The sequence below is a fragment of the Phragmites australis genome, chromosome 9, assembly GCF_958298935.1.
Source record: "Phragmites australis chromosome 9, lpPhrAust1.1, whole genome shotgun sequence".
Taxonomy (NCBI): Eukaryota; Viridiplantae; Streptophyta; class Magnoliopsida; order Poales; family Poaceae; genus Phragmites; species Phragmites australis.
In genome coordinates this window covers 29447797-29467278 of record NC_084929.1, presented here as the reverse complement: position 1 = coordinate 29467278, position 19482 = coordinate 29447797, and the positions used below count along the sequence as shown (strand labels likewise).

The window sequence follows — 19482 nt, the reverse complement described above, 5'->3', positions numbered from 1 at the left end:
GCAGAGGAGAAGCCTAAATAAGATTTCTGGTAATTTATAGAACTACGCATCAACCCTTTTCATGGGAAAAGATGAGCGTATTGTCTTTGCAATGAACACGGCATGCATAGTCCTGTGATGGTCGGCTACATGCTGACTGAACTGAGTCATTCTACTGCAGTGTTCTCAATATGCTTGCAAGCAAAACCCTCGTCCCCTCAAAAAAGAAAAAAACCCAACAAAACAAAAACTTCTTCCAGACTTCTCCAGAGTTTCCCCAAAATGAGAGTTCTGCAAGCTAACATTAACATTCATCAGCTTCCTAGTTCCTTAAAACACCTCTGTCAGTTGATTTCTACAAAACATGGATCAAATAGGAAACATTAGGACGCGTTTGAATAATCATATCAAGAGAATGAATGGTACGGAAAAGTAACAATATATGGCGTTGAGCATAACCGCAAGAACGGGGAATTATGATAGTCCATCTAGTCCTTTTACTTATGAAAATTGAAAGATAGCATGCTTATGTTTTATCCACGTCTTGATTCAGCAAAAGAACACACCACGATCCATGTTCTGAAATAGCAAGCTTCATCCCAGGCTTGACCGGTAGCCGGTATGTGATAATATTATAGGACAAAGGAATGACGGTGGCTCATCATGGTGACACGGCTGTCCATACTTTAAGCTCTCACACATTATGTTTTATAGGCAGAACTTCTAGTTTGCACTTAATCACGTCTGATGGGTCAGTATAAACGCAGGCAAACAGAAAAACTAGCATAGTCCCATATTCCTCTTTGTATTTTATTTTTAAAAAACAATTACACGACCTGCTTACTTTCTATGAATTTCTTGATTGCGGCAAAAAAAATAACAATAGGATCCCTTGTTACTTGGTATATTTAATTTATTGGCCCAAGTTGGAGTTTTTAATAAGTTACCCAAGGCCGTTCAAACAAAAGCTATAATCTGCACAGCTGATGCAAGCCAATAGTAGAAAACACGATAGTGCTAATATTCAGTGCATTCTACCCTAAAGTGCACAGTGAATTATAAAGTACTGCTACAAGACTGCAAAAAAAGCAATAGTTGCTCAAGTGTCATGCTTAACCGAAATAGCCATCTTATAAACTGGTCTCTCATGATTCGTAGTATACAATTCAGAGTGATGACACCAACATATATAGGGTGTGAAAAGTAACTAGTAACAAACGCGGTACCCTCAACATGGAAAAGAATGAAACAGATAATATATTGAACACAAAGAGTTATCTTAAGGGAGTACCAAGTGTCGCATTTGCTGCTTCATCTCAGTTCTTCTTGTCCATGTCTACACGAACCAAAATGTCTGATAAAGTCTTGCTTTTGACTTTGGCCTTGTTGCTCGAAAGAGTTCCTTCAATAATATATAGAAGGACTTGAACTAATGCCACAGAAAAAACAATAGAAGTACACGTTTCCCTTCATTGCATATATAATAGCTAAACTATCAAACAAAACTGAGACATTGAACAAGAGCATAGCCACATTTCAAAAAAGAACAAGGGCATAGCATTCTTCTCATATCAAATATAGTCAATAAAAAGATACCAGCTTACTTTATTAATACCAAGCTTCTCGTAAGGAAAACAAGTGAAAAATGATCACCTGCAGAAGGGATTCGGCTTGACGCAAGCCACGGTGGGAGCACACATGATTTAAGGGAATCACACTGCAATGATGGGCCTGTCAGCGAACACGCAAGGACCTTCCCCTTGTCCATGTCTACGGAGAAAGCCTGGTTGCCGAGTGTGATATGCATGACGCTTGCGTTCATTGGGTCAACAACGCCAATCCGCGGCGTGTCCTCTCCACTCAGAAGGTCTCCACGCGGCAAGAGTCGGCTAAGCGCCACCCGGTGCTCCAGCGTCCAGCAGCTGCCATCGCCGTCAAGTGCAAACGAGCTGAGCACAAAAGGCTCCTTCTGGGACACCTCGGCGTAGCGCAGCCTCCCCTCGCTGACCCCCATGCGGCGGTACCCATCCAGCTCCGGCTGCCCCGGCCCCTTCGGGGGCTCTGTCACGCTGCCCCTCGGCAGCTCGACAAAGCGGAGTTCCGGTCGGTCGCTGAATGGGTCAGCGGAGACTGCGCCCCAGCTGATGTCGACGTACCACAGCCGACCGGAGAAGGCGAGCACCTCGTGGTCTATGTTCATCCGGCGGGCGAGAGGGAGTGGGGACGGCAAGCCCACCAGCTTGTCCCACTTCCCTGTTTGCGAGAGAAACCGCCGCATGACGAAGCTCGGCTCCTCCCCGTCGTGGTCCTCGTGGAGCTCGGCGACAGCGAACCTGTCAGGCGGACGGTGCGGGCGTTCGGATTGGGTGAGGATGCCCATGCCCGCGCAGGACAGGGTCTTCTTCTTGCCATCGATGTCCGGGAGGCGGAACAGCTGGCCAGTGAGGGGATTGCAGACGAAGCGCGTGACGTCGGGGTCCAGGCTGATGAAAGTCAACTTGCGTCCCTGAGTGCCGCGGTGCGTGGAGACGATGGGTGCTGTGCCGCGGAGATCCAAGAAGTTGAGGAGGAGGAGGCCATCGCCGCTAGAGGCTTTGACGAAGCCGCCGAAGACTAGGCTTATGTCGTCGTTGCGGGGGTCGGGGCCGGTTCCCGGGTAGACAAGGTGGGCGGGGACGTTGAGGTGGGAGATGCACGGGGCCTCGGCGAGCTGGAGGGACACGCGCGGCGCCGGCGTCTTTAGCTTCGTGAGCGGGTAGACCATAGCCCACGGAGGGCGCGAGGCGGCCGTGGAGATGCCGCGGCGGAGGCGGCCGGAGGCGGCGGCGGAGAGGCCAAGGAGGCGCTTGAGCGTCATCGCCGATGAGGCGGCGCGGAGCTGTGTGCTTGGCTGCTGTGAAATTGGATTCGCTGGTGCGGTGGGGAACGGTGGGTGCCTCCTGCCGAGATTAGTCCTTTTGCAGTTGCAAGCTCGGTGCATGTAGACGCGGTGCGCGGTGCGACCGCGCGGCGCTATCGCAACTCGAGAGGCGTCGGTAGCGTGGTGTTGTTCCACCGAATTGAGATGGTCTGATTTCACACAAAGTGAAGCGACTTTAAATCTACGTGAGCCGTTCAATCTCAGATGAATGAATAAGATTTAATACTATAGTATTCTTAAACAATATAATTACTGCTGTACTTTACGAACAGTTCTATTGCTACACTACTGATCCTCACAAATCATTGTTTGTCTCTGATTTCACCTCTGTTCCACCGGGTGATGCAGGGCGATCTTCCTCTAGAGTCTGGGCCCAGGTGCAGTCACTATGGTCTAGTGAGGTTGGTCTAGGCCGTCTTGAGAGCGGCTGGTCTTTCGCAGCTTCCGTATTGGGAATGGCCGTACGGCTGAGGCAGAAATGGCTGGGAGGTTTGCCACCCTTTTCCTGCACAAGACGACGAAGATGTGATTTTTTTATTTTCAACGTCTGAAGTTTGAACGTCACGTTGACAGCATGACATTGGCTGCTATACCGATCCACTGTCACTGGTTTCCCGCCAAAATGTAGAAGGTCCTGGGCTGCTTGGGCCTGGGGAGCCACAAGTGCCTATCATCCACTCTCCTCAAGGCCCAACAGGATCATTTGAAGGCCTCCAGAGGTACACTGGCCTTCTGTTTTTCGGTAATGCGGAGTAGCAGACCCGATGGACTCCACAAATTCTGTTTCGCGCCTCCCCCGGCGGGCCCATTTCTGATTTTTGGAAAAACATTTTTCCTCTTTTCTTGATAACTTTTACTCGAAAAAAAATTTCTCGTTAATTTTTTTTAAAAAAACTTATCCAAAAAATTTGTCCGGATAACTTATTTAGTAAATTTTTCCAAAAATAGAAAACATGAAAAGGAAAAATTTTAAAAAACAGAAAGGTGAGAGAGGTTGTCTAAAAAGTTGCTACGCCTTTGGCGCGCGCGTGAATTAGCCTTGTTCGAAGGACTCCCAATCCCTGTGATGCGGCTCCGGTCCTCTCCATGGTGCAATGGAAACAGCCAGCACACTTTTCCGTGCGATGACAAATGAGTACGGTGCATGCAAACATCACACTGCCGAAGCTGTCAAGGTAGTACTTTCAACATATTACAAATCACCTAGAAGTTATCTGCGATCGTCCTACTGTTCCAGTAATGTTCATAACAGTTTAGTCACCGTCTCGTGCCAGGCTGATCCTTTATACAGGCCATACATCCGGAAAGTTGTGTTTACAGACAAGCTGTGAAGCTTCAATAGATCAACATCAAAGAGTTACCATCTGAGTAATACCTTAATAACAATAGACGAAATTGTGGTATTCTGAGTTCCGATTTCTGGGATCATCATCTAAATCAAGGCTTTACCCATAGCCCCCCCAAATGGAGACTCCGGCATTCTGTTGGCAATGAAATCCCGCAGCTCGAACTCACTAGGGAACCTTTGCTCAGCAAGTTTTGAGAATACCTGAAAAGTGGGAGTAATTTTAGTAAAGAAGCAACAAAGAGGTTTACTATCACTATACTCAAGTCATGCTGGCAAATCAAGCTTCTTCCACGCAGGAGTTTTCTTTAGAAGGCAAAAAGAAAGCCATGCAAGAAAATAAAAACAGGCATATGCCATAACTTCAGTGCTCTGCACTCTCCTATCTCTGTACATGCGCAACAAGAAATAATGGAACCATTGTAATCCAAAAATCCAGAATAGAATTGACTTTGATGGAAGTAAAAGTAATCCTACAAATGGAACCAACTCATTTCAAAACAGAGGGCACCCCTAATATATGATGCAGGCTGCAGCAAAGCAATCCACATGTCAACAGAAAGGAAAACAGAAGGCATACCAGATCTCCATTGCAGTAAACTTCAAAGGCACCAGAGCTTTGTAGAAAGGGCTGAGCAAAGTTGCCAAATAGCCAGATTGGCGTCATAGTTCCAAATTTATTGGCACGCAGCGAGTAGTACCATGGTGGTGGAACCATTCCAAGCCTGGGGAAAATCTGATCACCAGCCATTATTGTCGCAATGGCTCCAACTTGAAGAATTGGCACAACTTTGCCTAGTACGCGCATGGGGAATGGCGGAGGATAATTTTGCAAGATAACATGAATTCCAGGAAATGAGGTTTCCAGCATGCGCTTCATGGTCATTGCAGTTCCCCTACAATATGCAACCAAAATTTTCAGTATAACAAGTAGATATAAAGCATAGGTTTTATTGAATTGAATATCCATTTGGAAGTACGAAAGATGTTATAAGGTGATTAGAAAGAAGGGAGGAATGGTTACTTGCCCCCCATCCCTTTCGTTGTTCTTTTTTCTAGGACAATCCGAGGAAACTCAAGTGAAGGAAACAAATTCAACCAAATATATAGTTTCTGCTATGGTCCTGCGCTGTCTTTCTCATACGCTACTCTTCCTACCGTTTCAACCCTAGTTCCTTCTACTATTGCTCGTACTCTCAGCGTGCGTACGCTTCCCTCCTCCACCGCATGATTATGTCGACCCACTGCTTCTGGTTTTTATTTTACTCCATATCGAGCTATTTAATGAAGTCACATATAAGTGGAGGAGACTGAACAAATAAAAAAGATGTAAGATTAGTAAAATAGTGTGTGAAATGGGGAACAAGATGTGAAAAGTGCCACATAACTGATCTATATCGCTATACCGGTGGGTACTCATACGGTTCATATTGAGACTTATCGTATTGGTAGTTGACACACGTGAAGAAGCGTAGGCTATAAGTGAAGGAGATGTCTTGAGACTCGCGAAGCCTACAAAGGTCATCACAGAAGCACATCAGTGATTCGACCCCCTGGGGATGAAAATCGTCCAATATTTTTTTGGGTAGGCTTGGTGGAGCTGGGAAAAACATTGCAGTTAAGACAGCTAAGGAAGTAGTGGTCTATCCATGGATGAAAGTGGGGTTATTTATGGTGCTTGGGGCTGGTGCATGGACTGAGTGCATGGGCTTGGCGGGGGCCTAGAGCATTGGATTCCCTGTTAAATAATGAAAAAGTTGTGGCATTTATGCTGGGCAGAGATTCACTGTGTCAAGATAGATGTGTTGTCTTTAAATTTATGGTTAAAGCTCTCATGTGTGGTTACTTCATATCTACAGCCTACGTCAGGACATAGGTGTTGTCATTTCATAGTTAAAGCTGAGTTATGTGGTTACTTCGTGTCTACAGCTTACGTCAGGACTGAGGTGTTGTCATTTCATGGTTAAAGCTGAGTCATGTGGTTACTTCGTGTCTACAGCTTAAGTCAGGACAGAGGTGTTGTCATTTCATGATTAAAGCTGAGTCGTGTTGTCACTTCATGTCTAAAGCCAGACTCCCGATAGAGGTGTCATGTGGTCACTTAGTGTATAAGTAGCTTTGTAAGAAATGTTTTTCTACCTCTGTTGTGAACGGTTCATACAAAACCGAGGACGAGGAATGAGACAACCTGTTGAAGAAATGCAACTAGCGTGCGGTCACATTGGATTAAGAAATGCAGATATGACATGGTAAGTATATCATAGAAAGTAGACACGTTCGAATATGTAAGACTAGTTCTCGAATCGAAGATGCATCATGAAACATACATATAAGTTACAAAAGCAAAAATAAAATACTACTGCTGTCTCTCACGCTGTCGTCGACCGTTCCCACAATCATGGTCCCGGAGCCCTCACGTGGCCCCTAAAGTAGGTTAGAGCGTCCAGTGGACCAACCTGCTTGGTAGGCTTAGTAGGGATCAAAGGTGTCGAGGCCTGCTCCTGGATGTGATGTGTCCGAAGTGGAGCACTAAGCAGCTAGGACTGCGCGACGACGTCGTAGTCCGGTGTGGCCCCGAACAAGTCACTCACGAGGTCGAACAAGGGGGTCTGGCCTAGGTTCATCCTCCTGACTCGAGTATGATGACTGCGAAGGTTCCACCATCGTCCATGTGTACTCACTCGAGGGGCCTACGAATAGATAAATTTATTAGATACGGTAAATATGCAAATGAAAGTATTAGTATAAAATGCAATGTTGTACCTGTATGGTATGCAGGTGCAGCAGTAGATGGCCAGGCATGAGTGCCGTAGTAGGGTGCGAACGGTGGAGCTCCGAACAGTGGATGTGCGAGCGGTCGAGGTGCTGATGAAGACGGTCCGGCTTCATCACCGTAGTAACATGCGGAATATATTAGATATACTATTGAATATATTGAATACGGCAATGTATTGTCACCCATTACCCAAGAGGCCTGCAAGCGGTGAGGGTGTCGGCACTGGGCATGGTCTAGGTGGCAGTGTCGAGATGTATGTAGGTGCACCTAATATTTGTTTGAAATTAATGCATCAGTAACAAAAAAAAAATATCGCTAACCGTCGTGCGTATGAAAAATGCGTATTTGTTGTGTCCAAGCATGGAGGGCGTGATCCAAGTGGCGGTGTAGATGTCGATCCCGGTGGACGGCGTTGCACATCAGACCTCCTAGACGACTCTGTGTGGACCCCACTCGACCTGGCGGGAGCATCGGCGATGTCTGCAATAGATCGACAAGAGGTAAGCTTCAGAGCCCGTGCGGTCTTATTTTGAATTGTCTATAAAGTTTGCACCCATGTACCTCATGCACCACCTACTCTTCAAGTCGGGCTACTTTTCTGTAACACACCGTCGAACACTGCCATATTGCATATCCAGTAAAGTCTGTAACAGCCATGGATGTTTATCATGAATCAAACAAATATCTGGTGGGTACAGAATAATAGCATGCTTCACCCGCTCAAGGAATCAATACCAGCTGTCCCCGTTCTCACTCTCCACGAAGGCAAACCCCAATGGCAGGACTTGGTAGTTCCCGTCTACCCCAATTGCAGACAATATCTGTCATTTATACTTTCCAGTGAGTAACGTCCCGTCCAAGCAAATAATTGGTCGACAATGCTTAAAAGCTTTGATGGTTGCCGCAAATGCAAAGAAAGCATGCTGCAAATATTCGTTTCCCGCTATACTTCACATCAGTTGAGGGATAATGCTTGATGTCATAGTAACTTCCAGGGTTTCTTGCACATTTGTGGCTAATTGACGCGGTAGGTTGTCATATAAATCTTCGTATGTCCCAAACCTCATCTCAATAGCCCTATGTTTCGCCCTCCATACCTTGGCGTGGTTTATTGTGTACCAGAACCATTCCTCGATAGCACGGATTATTAATCGTGGGTCATATTTCAAGTTGTTCACAACTCCTCGTACATAACATTAGCAACAAAAGCAGATAACAAGTTCCGATGGAAGAACTCTATTTCCTCAATGTGATAATTATGGTCCCTAACTATTGAGCACTCCCAGTAGTCAAACCACTTCCCCTGAATGCGTGCACCCGCCAAGGACAATCAGGCACCAAACACTTGACATCGTACTCCCTTTTACTCGACTTCACAACCTTGAACTGCCTCCGAAGAGACAACGATCAGAATTTAACTGCATCAATAACAACCTCTTTAATAGGGTACATAGCACCCTGAGACACCTCTTTCTCATGATATTCCCACGGTGTCCGATGAGCCTCACTGACCACTAGCTTTGAAAATTCCTAATTTCTCAACTCTGCAGGAACAGAAGCATTTCCCTTCTCGTCGGATGAATTCTCATCGGCAATGGCTTCCTCCAACTCTTGATCCTCCATCTCCATCTCTTCAATTATGATAGGGATGTGCTCCCTCTCATCGGCTACACCCCTCGGTTGCATCTCTTGCACATCCCCAACATCTTACTTGTCCCAAACATTTGTTGGGTCTGCTTCATCCACCACTGCGTGACTTGTTCCTGCTACTGCTTCTGTAGAGTTTATCTCTGTTGTATCCTTCTAGTACACCTCAGTTAGCAGCATAAGAGGAAGACCACGTTCACATGATATATTTACATACTGCCTCCAAGTAGATGTCGCATTAATCGGGATGAACTCACCAAAGTACCCCTGAGTAGCACGACTTAGCACAGTTCTCAGCTTAAGCTCATTGCTAAGGATCTAGTTGAAAATGATGCATCAGTCATTTGCACACGCCCACTATGGTCCTCTCATTGGCTCTACTAAGTCCCTTAATGACATGCTGAAATTCAGAGAGATCTATACTGCGAGGATCATACCTAATTTGACCATCACCATAATATATCTGAAAAAATAATTTATCTGACATTCCTGGAAACATCCAAAAATATATTCAATGTTAATACCGGAAAACTATATTTCTGATTATTGAAACTCTAACAAAATTACCGACACCGATGATCACAGAACAATAGGTTTATTTAATATTGTTCCTAAGCAAACGGACCAAATTAAACTAATTAACCATGTGTCTATTTAATAAAGTTTCTAATTAGCTATAATTATTATTTACATCATTATTCTGTAAAATCTAGATATTTGAAACTACCAAACTCTAAATACTACTATGCATCTGATGGCTATCCTACCATATTAAAATTAATCTTTACAATATACTACAAAATACAGCATATCCTATATTTCTAAACCCTAGGTCGCATATAATATAAGTATTGTTATGCTGCTAAACCCTAGGTACAGTGATACTTTAATTACTGATAAAAATATAAGTCTAAGAAAATTACCGAAAAGAAAGATCCAAAATCAACAAATTAAAAACAGTAGAGCTTCGTCGCGATGCTCCTCTCCTCTCCTCTTCTCTTCTCTCCCTCCTCTCCTCTCATCTCCTCTTCCTTTCTTTTTTTCCATATTATAATGATGAGTTTTGCTGAATTTCAGCCATTATATAGTGGTGGAGGGGGGGGGGGCAGGGCGGCCCCTAAACGTCCCCTGAGAGGGCGCTAAGGGGGCTAACCGTTATCTCAGAGGGTGGTAAGGGTGGCGGGCGCATGGGAGATCCCTACCTGCCCTCTGGGTAGGGCTGTGGGCGTGCGACTAGGCCCCACTAGCTCTCTGAGAGAGCGGTAAGGGGTAGACGTGCTATTGTGGTATCCTTACCATCATCTAAAAGAGCTACAGCCACGCTCGCCACCCTAACCGCCCTCTCAAGCCTATCTGGTTACCTTAGGAATGATTAGCCGGAATAGGCTTCACCTTTGGACTGGCCAAGTCTACTAAGATCATCTCCAACTATATTCTTTTCATTTTGTTGTCTTCCCGATTTCTCTCCACATTTTTATTCCTTTTATTTTCTCTTATCTCCAACAGCTTCCCTACGAAGGGATACGTGAAGAGAAAGGAGACAGAATTCTGTCTTGAAAGAATAACCTTGAAAATCTTTTTGCGAGAGAACCGTGAAGAGAAATCGTTGAAACACTGAAGGAAAAAAACTTTCCATGAAAAGATTTTAGCCCTTGATGAGAAACAATTATAGATGGTTCAAAAAAGTTCTTCAACTCTAAAGCTCCAAATGTGTGGCTGTGGCCCAACAATGTGCAGAATCACGACACCCTCAACAACGGAGATCTCCTTGCGATTATATTCTATAGTGATGGTAAACTCCAAAGTCTTGCGAGTGCGACAGCGTGGCAGCTGGCAAACGAACCATTGTGTCAAAACTGCAATACACACGCGTCGCACGGAGTCTTCAACAGAGTTACGTAGGTAGCATTTTTGCAGCTTGGCAAAGGTAAGATCCTTCTAAGCTGGACTAAGCAATACATGGAAAGAGAAAATCAACAAGGCAACAAGCTAGCACCTTACTCGGTCGTATGCGAGAGCCGGAGCTTGAACCCCGACCCGCAGGCACGCACCAACCGTGCGTACGACGCTTACACATTGTACGGAGGTCACCCTGCAACCTACGCTCTGATCCTAATTCTCGAACTTGTTGGTAACAAACTTCACCTCTTTTCAACCTCTTTACCGGCTGCTACTTCTGTATAGTCTTCTCTTTCTCCATATTTTGTAAGAGATGAAGGAGAAGAAGAGAGTTGGAGTGGAGGAGCAGGAAGGAGGAGATCGTGACTTCGCTCGGCCACTGCCTCTACCCCACTTGCCACGGTAAAATCAGGTGGAGTAAAAGTCAAACTGAAACAAGCTAGCGCATGCACGCATGCATGTACCTGCAGCGATGCACCGTGCGCCACACCGTGCGCCCCCGCTCGATTCCGTCTCGACTCGTATGGTCCGGCACGTCTTGGCGCCGCACCAACAGTAGCAGCCGCACCAGCTTCCACTCAAGGTGTCAGGCATACGAGCAGACGCGGGATGACCCGTCGCTGAGATCGATCAGGTTCGTGCACATTTTTTTCATCTGGACGTGCTGCGTGCCTGTCCGTACGTAACTACGTAGTGTCTGTTTCCGTCCTCTCGCATGCAGAGGAATCTGACGTGGCACTTGGCCACGTGGACGTGCCGACTCGTCATCGATGCCCTCGAAGCACGCATCGAGTGAGACCGTGAATCATCACCGTTCATCAGGTCGACGACGCCGACGGCGAGCGGCCTTAGCCCGTGGCGTGATCAATGATTAAGAGGGGGACCCTTTTTGGTAAAAAGCTGGGGCACAAGAAATTCGGGTTGCACGATGGCATCCAACGTGAAAAGGTAGCGTAAAGCGGCGCGGGCAGGCACCTCCATTTTTAAACCATGTTTGGTACCATCACGATGACTTCTGCCATTTAGCAAGGCAGGGGAACCCGCCGCAAATTCATTATTGGAGTCTGTTTGTCTGATATCTAAATTCAAAAATTTAGGTTGAAGTTATGAACAATTTAAGGATTTTAGTTAAGATATTTTATTTTTATTTCGAATTTAAAATAAATATTTAAATCACTTTATTTTATTTTATAAACTTCAAATTTTATATAGATCTTTAGGCCTCGTCAAATAACTCCGGTCCTCGGTCTCACTCGCCTGCTGGTTAGAAAAGCATTGGAAGGACCGTATTCCAGTTCTTGGGCACTGATCCAGCAAACCGTCCGTTTTTCTGATCGATGGATGTTTTACGTGCAGCCAAAACCAGCGGTGACCACAGTACAGTGTGTGAAGTTTGGCTGGGCTTGTCATCTACGTAGGAGGGCATGATTGTGTTTTGCCGTTTTCGCGTTCCAACTCGTAGTTAATCCTACCAACCCGTCACGGCATTTTGGGAGGTGTAGACCGGTGTACGTACGGCTTCAAACTTTTAACAGGACGTGGGAATGACAGCAAGATTGTGCAGATTTTGCACAATCGAAACGCGTAGTTTTCAAGGAGGAAAGGAAATATCAGGCAGGAATATGGAAAGGAATTCTTCAGTCTTACTCCTACAACATTTTTCAATGATTCTTACCAACCTTTTTGATTTGACATATATAGAAAAAAAAAAGAAAAGGAAGAGAAATGATCACAGCTTGCATTCCTTTTTTAAGAATCAATTTCCTTGTTTGGACTATATTAGAGACTAAATCAGAGATGTGTAGCACCTAAGAATTGAACTCGGTGAGTACAGTCACAACCTATGACTTTGTCGCCGTGTGCGTTCTCACAGCTTGCATTCGCTTGACATTTCAAAAGGGAATAAATGCCTTCATGGTGGTTAGGCGAAACCGACTATGCAAATCCTGGTTTATGATGACTTAGGCAAAACCTGCTACCTGATTAGTGTGAAAAATCAAGATCGAAAGTGTGCATTTAGAATCACCTAACTTGGTCATATATGGACAGAAAAATAGAGTCATATACCTATAGAATCAAATGATTTTAGGGCGAGAAGACATTTTCAGCCTTTTAGCCTTATTTACATGGCAAACATTTCAGAAAACCGCTTGAGAAAACACAATTAGATTTCCAGTTTTTTAAGCGTGGAAGCAACACCGCCTCAACAAAATTCCAAGCCCCAGAAAATCCATTCCTGACACTCACAGGTATTCATCTTGGAATCTCTCAGATTAAACAAATCGCTAATCACCGATGCACTTGCTTTTCTCTCTGAAGATTATCTGATTCCTCTGTCCACTCAAACGCGGCCTGTCGAGTCGACGCTCTGGTCTGTCTCCGTTCCGGTCAAAGTCCCCGGCGACCGTGGGCCCCACCACTCCCGAACTCCCCGCAAAAACTCGGACCCCACGTCTGGACCCATATGTCAGCGACTCGTCGGGCTGTGAGAACAGCGCGACGTGGGGGTGTCCTCCCCCGGACTGCCGCGCTACGCGTCCCCCGAAACCCACCGCGTCCTTACCGTTATACCCGAGCACCCGACACAGGTCTCGCTCTGGTAGCCTGGCCTCGTGTCGTCTCGTCTCGTCTCGCCTCGCCTCTCTCCCAGCTTCTCTCTCTAGGCCCCCTCCTCCTCGTCCCCCACTCGCACAGTGCCCAATGCCACGCAAACCCTAGTGCCCCCACTCCCGATCTTGCGCGGCCATGGGAAACTGCTGCCGCTCGCCGGCGGCCGTGGCGCGGGAGGACGTCAAATCGTCGCACTTCCCGGCCTCCGCCGGCAGCGGCGGTGGGAAGAAGAAGCCCCACCAGGCTCGGAACGGTAGTGGCGGGAGCGCGGGGGCCGGCGGCGGTGGGGAGAAGAAGCGGCTGTCGGTGCTAGGGGAGGAGGGGTGCGACGTGGGCGGCGGGATCGACGAGAAGTACGCGCTGGACCGGGAGCTGGGGCGCGGCGAGTTCGGGGTGACGTACCTGTGCATGGACCGGGGCACGCGCGAGCTGCTGGCCTGCAAGTCGATCTCGAAGCGGAAGCTGCGGACTCCCGTGGACGTGGAGGACGTGCGGCGGGAGGTGGCCATCATGCGGCACCTGCCCAAGAGCCCCAGCATCGTGTCGCTGCGGGAGGCGTGCGAGGACGACGGCTCCGTGCACCTCGTCATGGAGCTCTGCGAGGGAGGGGAGCTGTTCGACCGCATCGTCGCCAGGGGACACTATACGGAGCGCGCGGCGGCCGCGGTAGTGCGCACCATCGTCGAGGTCGTGCAGCTCTGCCACCGCCACGGCGTGATCCACCGGGACCTCAAGCCCGAGAACTTCCTCTTCGCCAACAAGAAGGAGAACTCCCCTCTAAAGGCCATCGACTTTGGCCTCTCCATCTTCTTCAAGCCCGGTAAGCTCCCTGCACCGAGATCTGTCCCTGATTTGAGCGAACTGCTTGCTGCAATTTTGGTATTTTTCCCCTGGATTCTGGCAGGATCCGTTGGTTTGGTCGCCGTTCTGGATGGGATTCTCGGTAGCAGTCGTTGCTGTAGCCAAATGCTTTTCTAATTCTTGCGTAATCTGAGGAGAATTTGGTGGTTCCCTTTTGTTGTAATGTTAGGACTTTTAGATTTACTTTTTGGAACAAATTGTGGTATTGGACATGACAGCACACAGTTCAATGTAGCTTCTTGCTGTTGCTTCTGAAGGGATTCTTGTTGTGAGCTCGGAGATTCGAATCTAGGAGCTAGGTTGACCTGTTGGGTGACTGCTATTTAATTTTGAAACAATTAGTGGGAGCATACATCACATAGCTGTTACCAAACATAGCTTGGTCTCACCTGTACATGGCCTTCTATGCTTATCCAGATGCAACTGAGGTCAGTTATTTTGGGAAATAGGATTCAGTACAACAATTATTTTGATAGACAAAATTGAATTTATGTTTCAAGCAACCCTCGTTAGACTTAGAAGTATTCACCGGTCACTTCTTATCATCTCAAAAAGCAATTTCTTACTTTGGCTGTAATGCAATTATCTTGGCATTTGGTCTACAACTGTACATTATCATTCACATGTAGTCACCTCATTTTGGTACAAAAAATTTGCACTGCTTTATTTGGGCCAGGTGGAATTAGTTATTGAGATGTTTTGGTTATCTATGTTTTTATTCTTCATTTTCCCCCTTGTGAAATATATGTTTGATATTTATTTCAATTTTTAAAGTACACATTCTGACGGCACTGTTTGGCTTTTCAGGTGAAAATTTTTCGGAAATTGTGGGAAGTCCCTACTACATGGCTCCTGAAGTTCTGAAGAGGAATTATGGACCTGAAATAGACATATGGAGTGCTGGTGTTATCTTGTATATTTTGCTATGTGGTGTTCCACCATTTTGGGCTGGTAAAGGCCTTTCATTTATGAGAACCTTTTGTCATTTAGTGTTGCTCTTGTGCAAATGATCTTAACAGGCAAAAATCGCAGAGACCGAACAAGGAGTTGCACAAGCCATCCTTCGGGGAAATATAGATTTTAAGAGAGAACCCTGGCCCAATGTTTCTGATAATGCTAAAGATCTAGTTCAACGGATGCTTCAGCCTGATCCCAAACTCAGGCTAACGGCAAAGCAAGTTCTTGGTAAGTTGTACATAGCGCGTTTAAACTCGGCACAGTGGTACATCATATGGCACATTTTAGCACTTCTAGTAAAATTCCTGCCAGATCTTGTCTGAATCCTAATTCTAGCAGTTAGTCCAGCTATAGTTTATGCCATCGTTATAGCTTGCGAGCATGTTAACTATCTGCTTGTATAATTCCGCAAGGTGCAGTTGTGTAATGCCATGATTGTAAAGTCAATAGTAATAAAGAAATGAAAATTGGATGGATGATGGTGATAAAGGTTGAAATAAAATTAGGAAGCAGACACAAGTGTATCTGTAAATTCAATATATGTGTTTGACGTATGAAATTAGACATATTCTGTACATCATTACAAGTGCCAGATGGCAATTACCTGTAGATGTATTAATCCTCGAAAGATATGCAAGTAAAAGAAACTTCTTATTTATCTAAGACATGGAGCCTTTACCTAAAAAAAACATCTAAGACATGGAGGGCATTGATATGATTTTAGCAATTGAGCTAATACTGTTTTCTGCACTTTATTGAGTCGAAGCATGCCAAATAGTTTAGTGAATTTGGTACCACCAAGTTTGTTTATTCTTTTGTTGTGTTATGATTCAAATATTTAAGCTACATGCCATTCTTTCTTACAATTTTGGGTTCTCATCAAACTGAGTTATTAAAGTTGTCACATTGTCAACATGTTAGATTATGTTCAAATTGCATCTGTCATCTGTTACCAGGCATCTCATTTTGCCAAGTTATTTGTTCAGGAAGATAGTCAGATGGTTTTCAACTTCTGTTGATATAGTACTCATGCCCCTTTTTTTATACTTATGTTATCACAGAGCATCCCTGGCTTCAAAATGCTAAGAAAGCTCCGAATGTTCCTCTTGGAGACATTGTAAAGTCAAGGCTGAAACAATTTTCAAGGATGAACAGATTCAAAAGAAGAGCTCTAAGGGTTCGAATCTTATTATCTCATGAAACTGATTCAATGTGCTTGGATACTGTTCTTCTTAAGCCTACCATGGAAATATATGCCTCACTGACAAAAACTAGTACTTGACTAGGTCATTGCTGATCACTTGTCAGCCGAAGAGGTTGAGGACATAAAGGAGATGTTCAAAGTGATGGATACTGATAATGATGGTATAGTCTCTTATGAAGAGTTAAAGACTGGGATCGCAAAATTCGGTTCTCATCTTGCAGAATCTGAAGTGCAAATGCTTATTGAAGCTGTAAGTAACTTGGAAGTGCATCTTGTTCAATCAGATTAAGTGATTCAACATGTTTAGTCACAGTAGATACTGAAATCACATGGTTTCTGCTACCTTTGATGTCCAACACGTTGGACTTTTGGTGTTTCATAAAACCAGCAAATTAAGAAAGTTGTCTGTCGTTTTCTATCAGGTGGAAGTCATTTGTGTTTTTACCGGTACTCCTAGGAAGTATGGAGGTTGACATTATATCAATATTGGATAAAAAAATAATATAACATTTACTCCCATTTCCATGAAGGACCTGCCTGTTATAGTCATGTTGTATGTTGCTTGAAACAAATTAGAACTAGGGCCTCACAGCTAGCATTCCACTGAAGTAATTTATTTTATTATTTATAGGTTGAATAGATACTTATCAGTGAGATACTGAGATTGCTTAAGTCTTTAGTTATTTACTTAAACCTTCATTTTCCATTTCTTGTTTGGATCCATATTAAGCCCCTGTTAAAGCTGTATGTTTATCCATTTTCTAAAAATATTAAGCCCCTGTTTGGCAGAGCTGAAACTTATGAGCTTTTGCTGAAAGCGGCTTATGGCCCCCTTTGGATAGGCTTATTTTTAGCTTTTCCTGAAGAAAAAAAAAAAGCCAGAAGCTATCTAAATGGCTGGCTTCTGGTCTCGGCTTTTACTGGCTTTTGGCTGTTTGGAAAAGCGGTTGTAGCTGAAATGAACTAAAAACTGATAAGCAGGTTCTGGCTGGCTTTTGGGTATGATGAGAAGCTAAAAGTTTATTGTAAAAGCCAACAATCAAAATTCAACAGCCACAACAGCTTTCTCAGATAGCCAGAAGCTCTGAAGCCAAAACCTATCCAAACGCAGCCTATGGCTTATGCTGAAAGCTGTTAGCTTTTACGAGAAATTTTTAAGTTTTCAGCACACTAGTTTTTCAGAAAAGCCACTCTCCGCAAGCTTATCAGCTTTTCGTTCATTTCACAAGAAGCTAACTTTTTAGCTTTTTAAAAGCCAGCAATAAGCCAACCTCTTTGTTTCAGCTTATAGCTTTTTAAAAGCCAAAAATAAGTTGTGCTAAACAGGGCCTAAGTCATTTTATGTAATGTGCTTGTTAGCTTGAGAAGTAGGTGGTCCAAATAGCTTTGTTTAGTATTAATGAGAACCAGATGTTGATTGCATATCTGCTCTTTTCCGGTTGGAAAAAAAAAGGTGGATACAAATGGTAGGGGAGCACTAGATTATGGTGAATTTTTGGCCGTCTCACTTCATTTACAAAGGATGGCAAATGATGAGCACCTTCGTCGGGCCTTCTTGTTTTTCGACAAGGATGGTAATGGTTACATTGAGCCTGAGGAGCTTCAGGAAGCCCTGTTGGAGGATGGGTCAGCTAATAGCATGGACATTGTCAATGACATATTGCAAGAAGTTGACACCGACAAGGTGATGATTCACACCTGAGATAGCCACTGTACTTAGATCCTATCCCTTTATTAAATAAGCAAATGCTTTGATTATTTCTGCAGGATGGCAAAATTAGCTACGAAGAATTTGTAGCAATGATGAAGACTGGCACAGACTGGAGAAAGGCGTCGCGGCATTATTCAAGAGGGCGCTTCAATAGCCTTAGCATAAAGCTTATAAAGGATGGGTCTGTAAAACTGGGTAACGAGTGAGGTTGCAGCTTGCTGCTGGTGTTGTTGCTCATCCGCTCATTCAAGTCTGGCCCGCAGACCCACTAAACAGAAGCCCTCTTCCACTTGCTAATGATTATTTTGTTAATTTAGATAGGCAGAGGCGCAGAGCCCCCCCCCCCCCCCCCCTGATTGGTTTACTCGTGTAAGTAGTAACTTCCCTGGTAATGCTGAGGAGAACCACCACTGAATGGTGCACCCATCTGCCGTGCGCTGGCATGCTTGCCCATCCCCTTGTACCTGACAGTTAGTGTTGTACAATGTTTTGCTGTTTACCTCAAATGCAGCTGGTTTAGCCTACTGGTACCATAGATCCATTTGCATCGGTAAAGAACTAAAAGATCCTCTGCAAGCATTGAAGATCAGCTATACTGAAACAGCATGCTGTCAAAAGAAAAGAACAGAAAGCACCTTGCAAATTTCAATACAAGTCTGCAACATGTGTACACTACTACAGTATGGATGGTGTTCTTTTTGCACTAGGTTTTCTGATGGGATTCTGTTGTATTCCAGTAGTCTGATACTGATGGTACCAGAATTGGATCAGGAAATCTGCAGAAACGAACTGGATCAGGAGCCCGGCTTCCCAGTAGTTTGACACAGTAGAGTTCAGAGGAGCTCGTCTGATCTCATTCTTGCTCGCCACCCAACGGCTGTGTTGTGGTCTTGTGGGTTTGGGCTCCCTCCGTTCTTTTTCAGGACATGCAGCAGTGCTGAAAGAAAATTCAGAAAATCTGTGCACCTGTTTTACTGTTTCCAATTCCTTTGTGGGTTGTGGCTAACCATATAGCAGTACCTGAAAATGACCTTCATTTGCCATTAATTTTTTTCAAGCAAAAAAAAAAAAGATCACAAGAGAAGACGGTTTTGGCCGACCCTATCTCGCTTAATTCCAAAATTAACGAAGATAGCAGAGAAGATCAAGAACCGGCTGGAAATGTAACAGGTGTTAGGTTCGATGTATCTCTGTTCCTTCTGTTGCCTCCTCAAAGTAACCTTTCGGGCGAGCATAAGAAAGCCTACAGTATAAGTATTGGAGGCTGGAGCTCAGCTCCTGAGCGACCAAGCCATGCAATTGCCATAGAAAATTTCAATCGCAAATCACGTGATTCCTTCCCAACTTTTTATGGTAGAAATGAGTTTATTCTTAGTGCTCCAGTAGATTTTGTTTTCATGCGCCACTTTTCAATTTTTGCATATCTCGACTGTCGACACGCTGCTTCGAAACACGGGTAATAGAATCAATGTTGTCGTTTACACATTTCTGGAACATTGATTCCTGCAATGAGTAGAGTGTTCAAATCACTCAAACACAGTCAAATAAAGGAATCGAGCTTCTTCTTTTTTTT

General features: G+C 44.8%; 3 protein-coding genes across 3 annotated transcripts; 1 reads left to right on the top strand and 2 right to left on the bottom strand.

Moving 5' to 3' along the window:
• Positions 1–235: 235 nt before the first annotated feature.
• Positions 236–3096, bottom strand: LOC133929831 (uncharacterized). The gene is made up of 3 exons (XM_062376590.1): positions 1633–3096; positions 1271–1381; positions 236–334 (listed from the first exon to the last, which is right to left on the bottom strand). Exons 1-2 carry the CDS (start codon positions 2957–2959, stop codon positions 1296–1298), a joined length of 1413 nt encoding a protein of 470 aa, XP_062232574.1. The 5' UTR covers positions 2960–3096; the 3' UTR covers positions 236–334; positions 1271–1295.
• Positions 3097–4331: 1235 nt separating this feature from the next.
• LOC133928124 (selT-like protein) lies at positions 4332–5133 on the bottom strand. The gene is made up of 2 exons (XM_062374390.1): positions 4825–5133; positions 4332–4448 (listed from the first exon to the last, which is right to left on the bottom strand). Exons 1-2 carry the CDS (start codon positions 5128–5130, stop codon positions 4332–4334), a joined length of 423 nt encoding a protein of 140 aa, XP_062230374.1. The 5' UTR covers positions 5131–5133.
• An 8028-nt stretch (positions 5134–13161) lies between these two features.
• On the top strand, positions 13162–18877 carry LOC133929055 (calcium-dependent protein kinase 16-like). The gene is made up of 7 exons (XM_062375643.1): positions 13162–13996; positions 14845–14988; positions 15070–15222; positions 16056–16171; positions 16281–16448; positions 17652–17882; positions 17966–18877. The coding sequence occupies exons 1-7, from the start codon at positions 13312–13314 to the stop codon at positions 18113–18115; spliced, it is 1647 nt and encodes a 548-aa protein (XP_062231627.1). The 5' UTR covers positions 13162–13311; the 3' UTR covers positions 18116–18877.
• The last annotated feature ends 605 nt before the right edge of the window (positions 18878–19482 follow it).

Bases quoted from the DNA above. Each gene is read 5' to 3' on its own strand.
- LOC133929831 (XM_062376590.1), bottom strand. From the start codon at position 2,959: ATGCACCGAGCTTGCAACTGCAAAAGGACTAATCTCGGCAGGAGGCAC. The intron at 1,382-1,632 runs GTGATCATTTTT...ATATTATTGAAG, and splicing joins AAGCCGAATCCCTTCTGCAG to GAACTCTTTCGAGCAACAAG.
- LOC133928124 (XM_062374390.1), bottom strand. From the start codon at position 5,130: ATGACCATGAAGCGCATGCTGGAAACCTCATTTCCTGGAATTCATGTT. The intron at 4,449-4,824 runs GTATGCCTTCTG...CCCACTTTTCAG, and splicing joins TTTACTGCAATGGAGATCTG to GTATTCTCAAAACTTGCTGA.
- LOC133929055 (XM_062375643.1), top strand. From the start codon at position 13,312: ATGGGAAACTGCTGCCGCTCGCCGGCGGCCGTGGCGCGGGAGGACGTC. The intron at 16,449-17,651 runs GTAAGTAACTTG...GGAAAAAAAAAG, and splicing joins TGCAAATGCTTATTGAAGCT to GTGGATACAAATGGTAGGGG. The intron at 17,883-17,965 runs GTGATGATTCAC...TTATTTCTGCAG, and splicing joins AAGAAGTTGACACCGACAAG to GATGGCAAAATTAGCTACGA.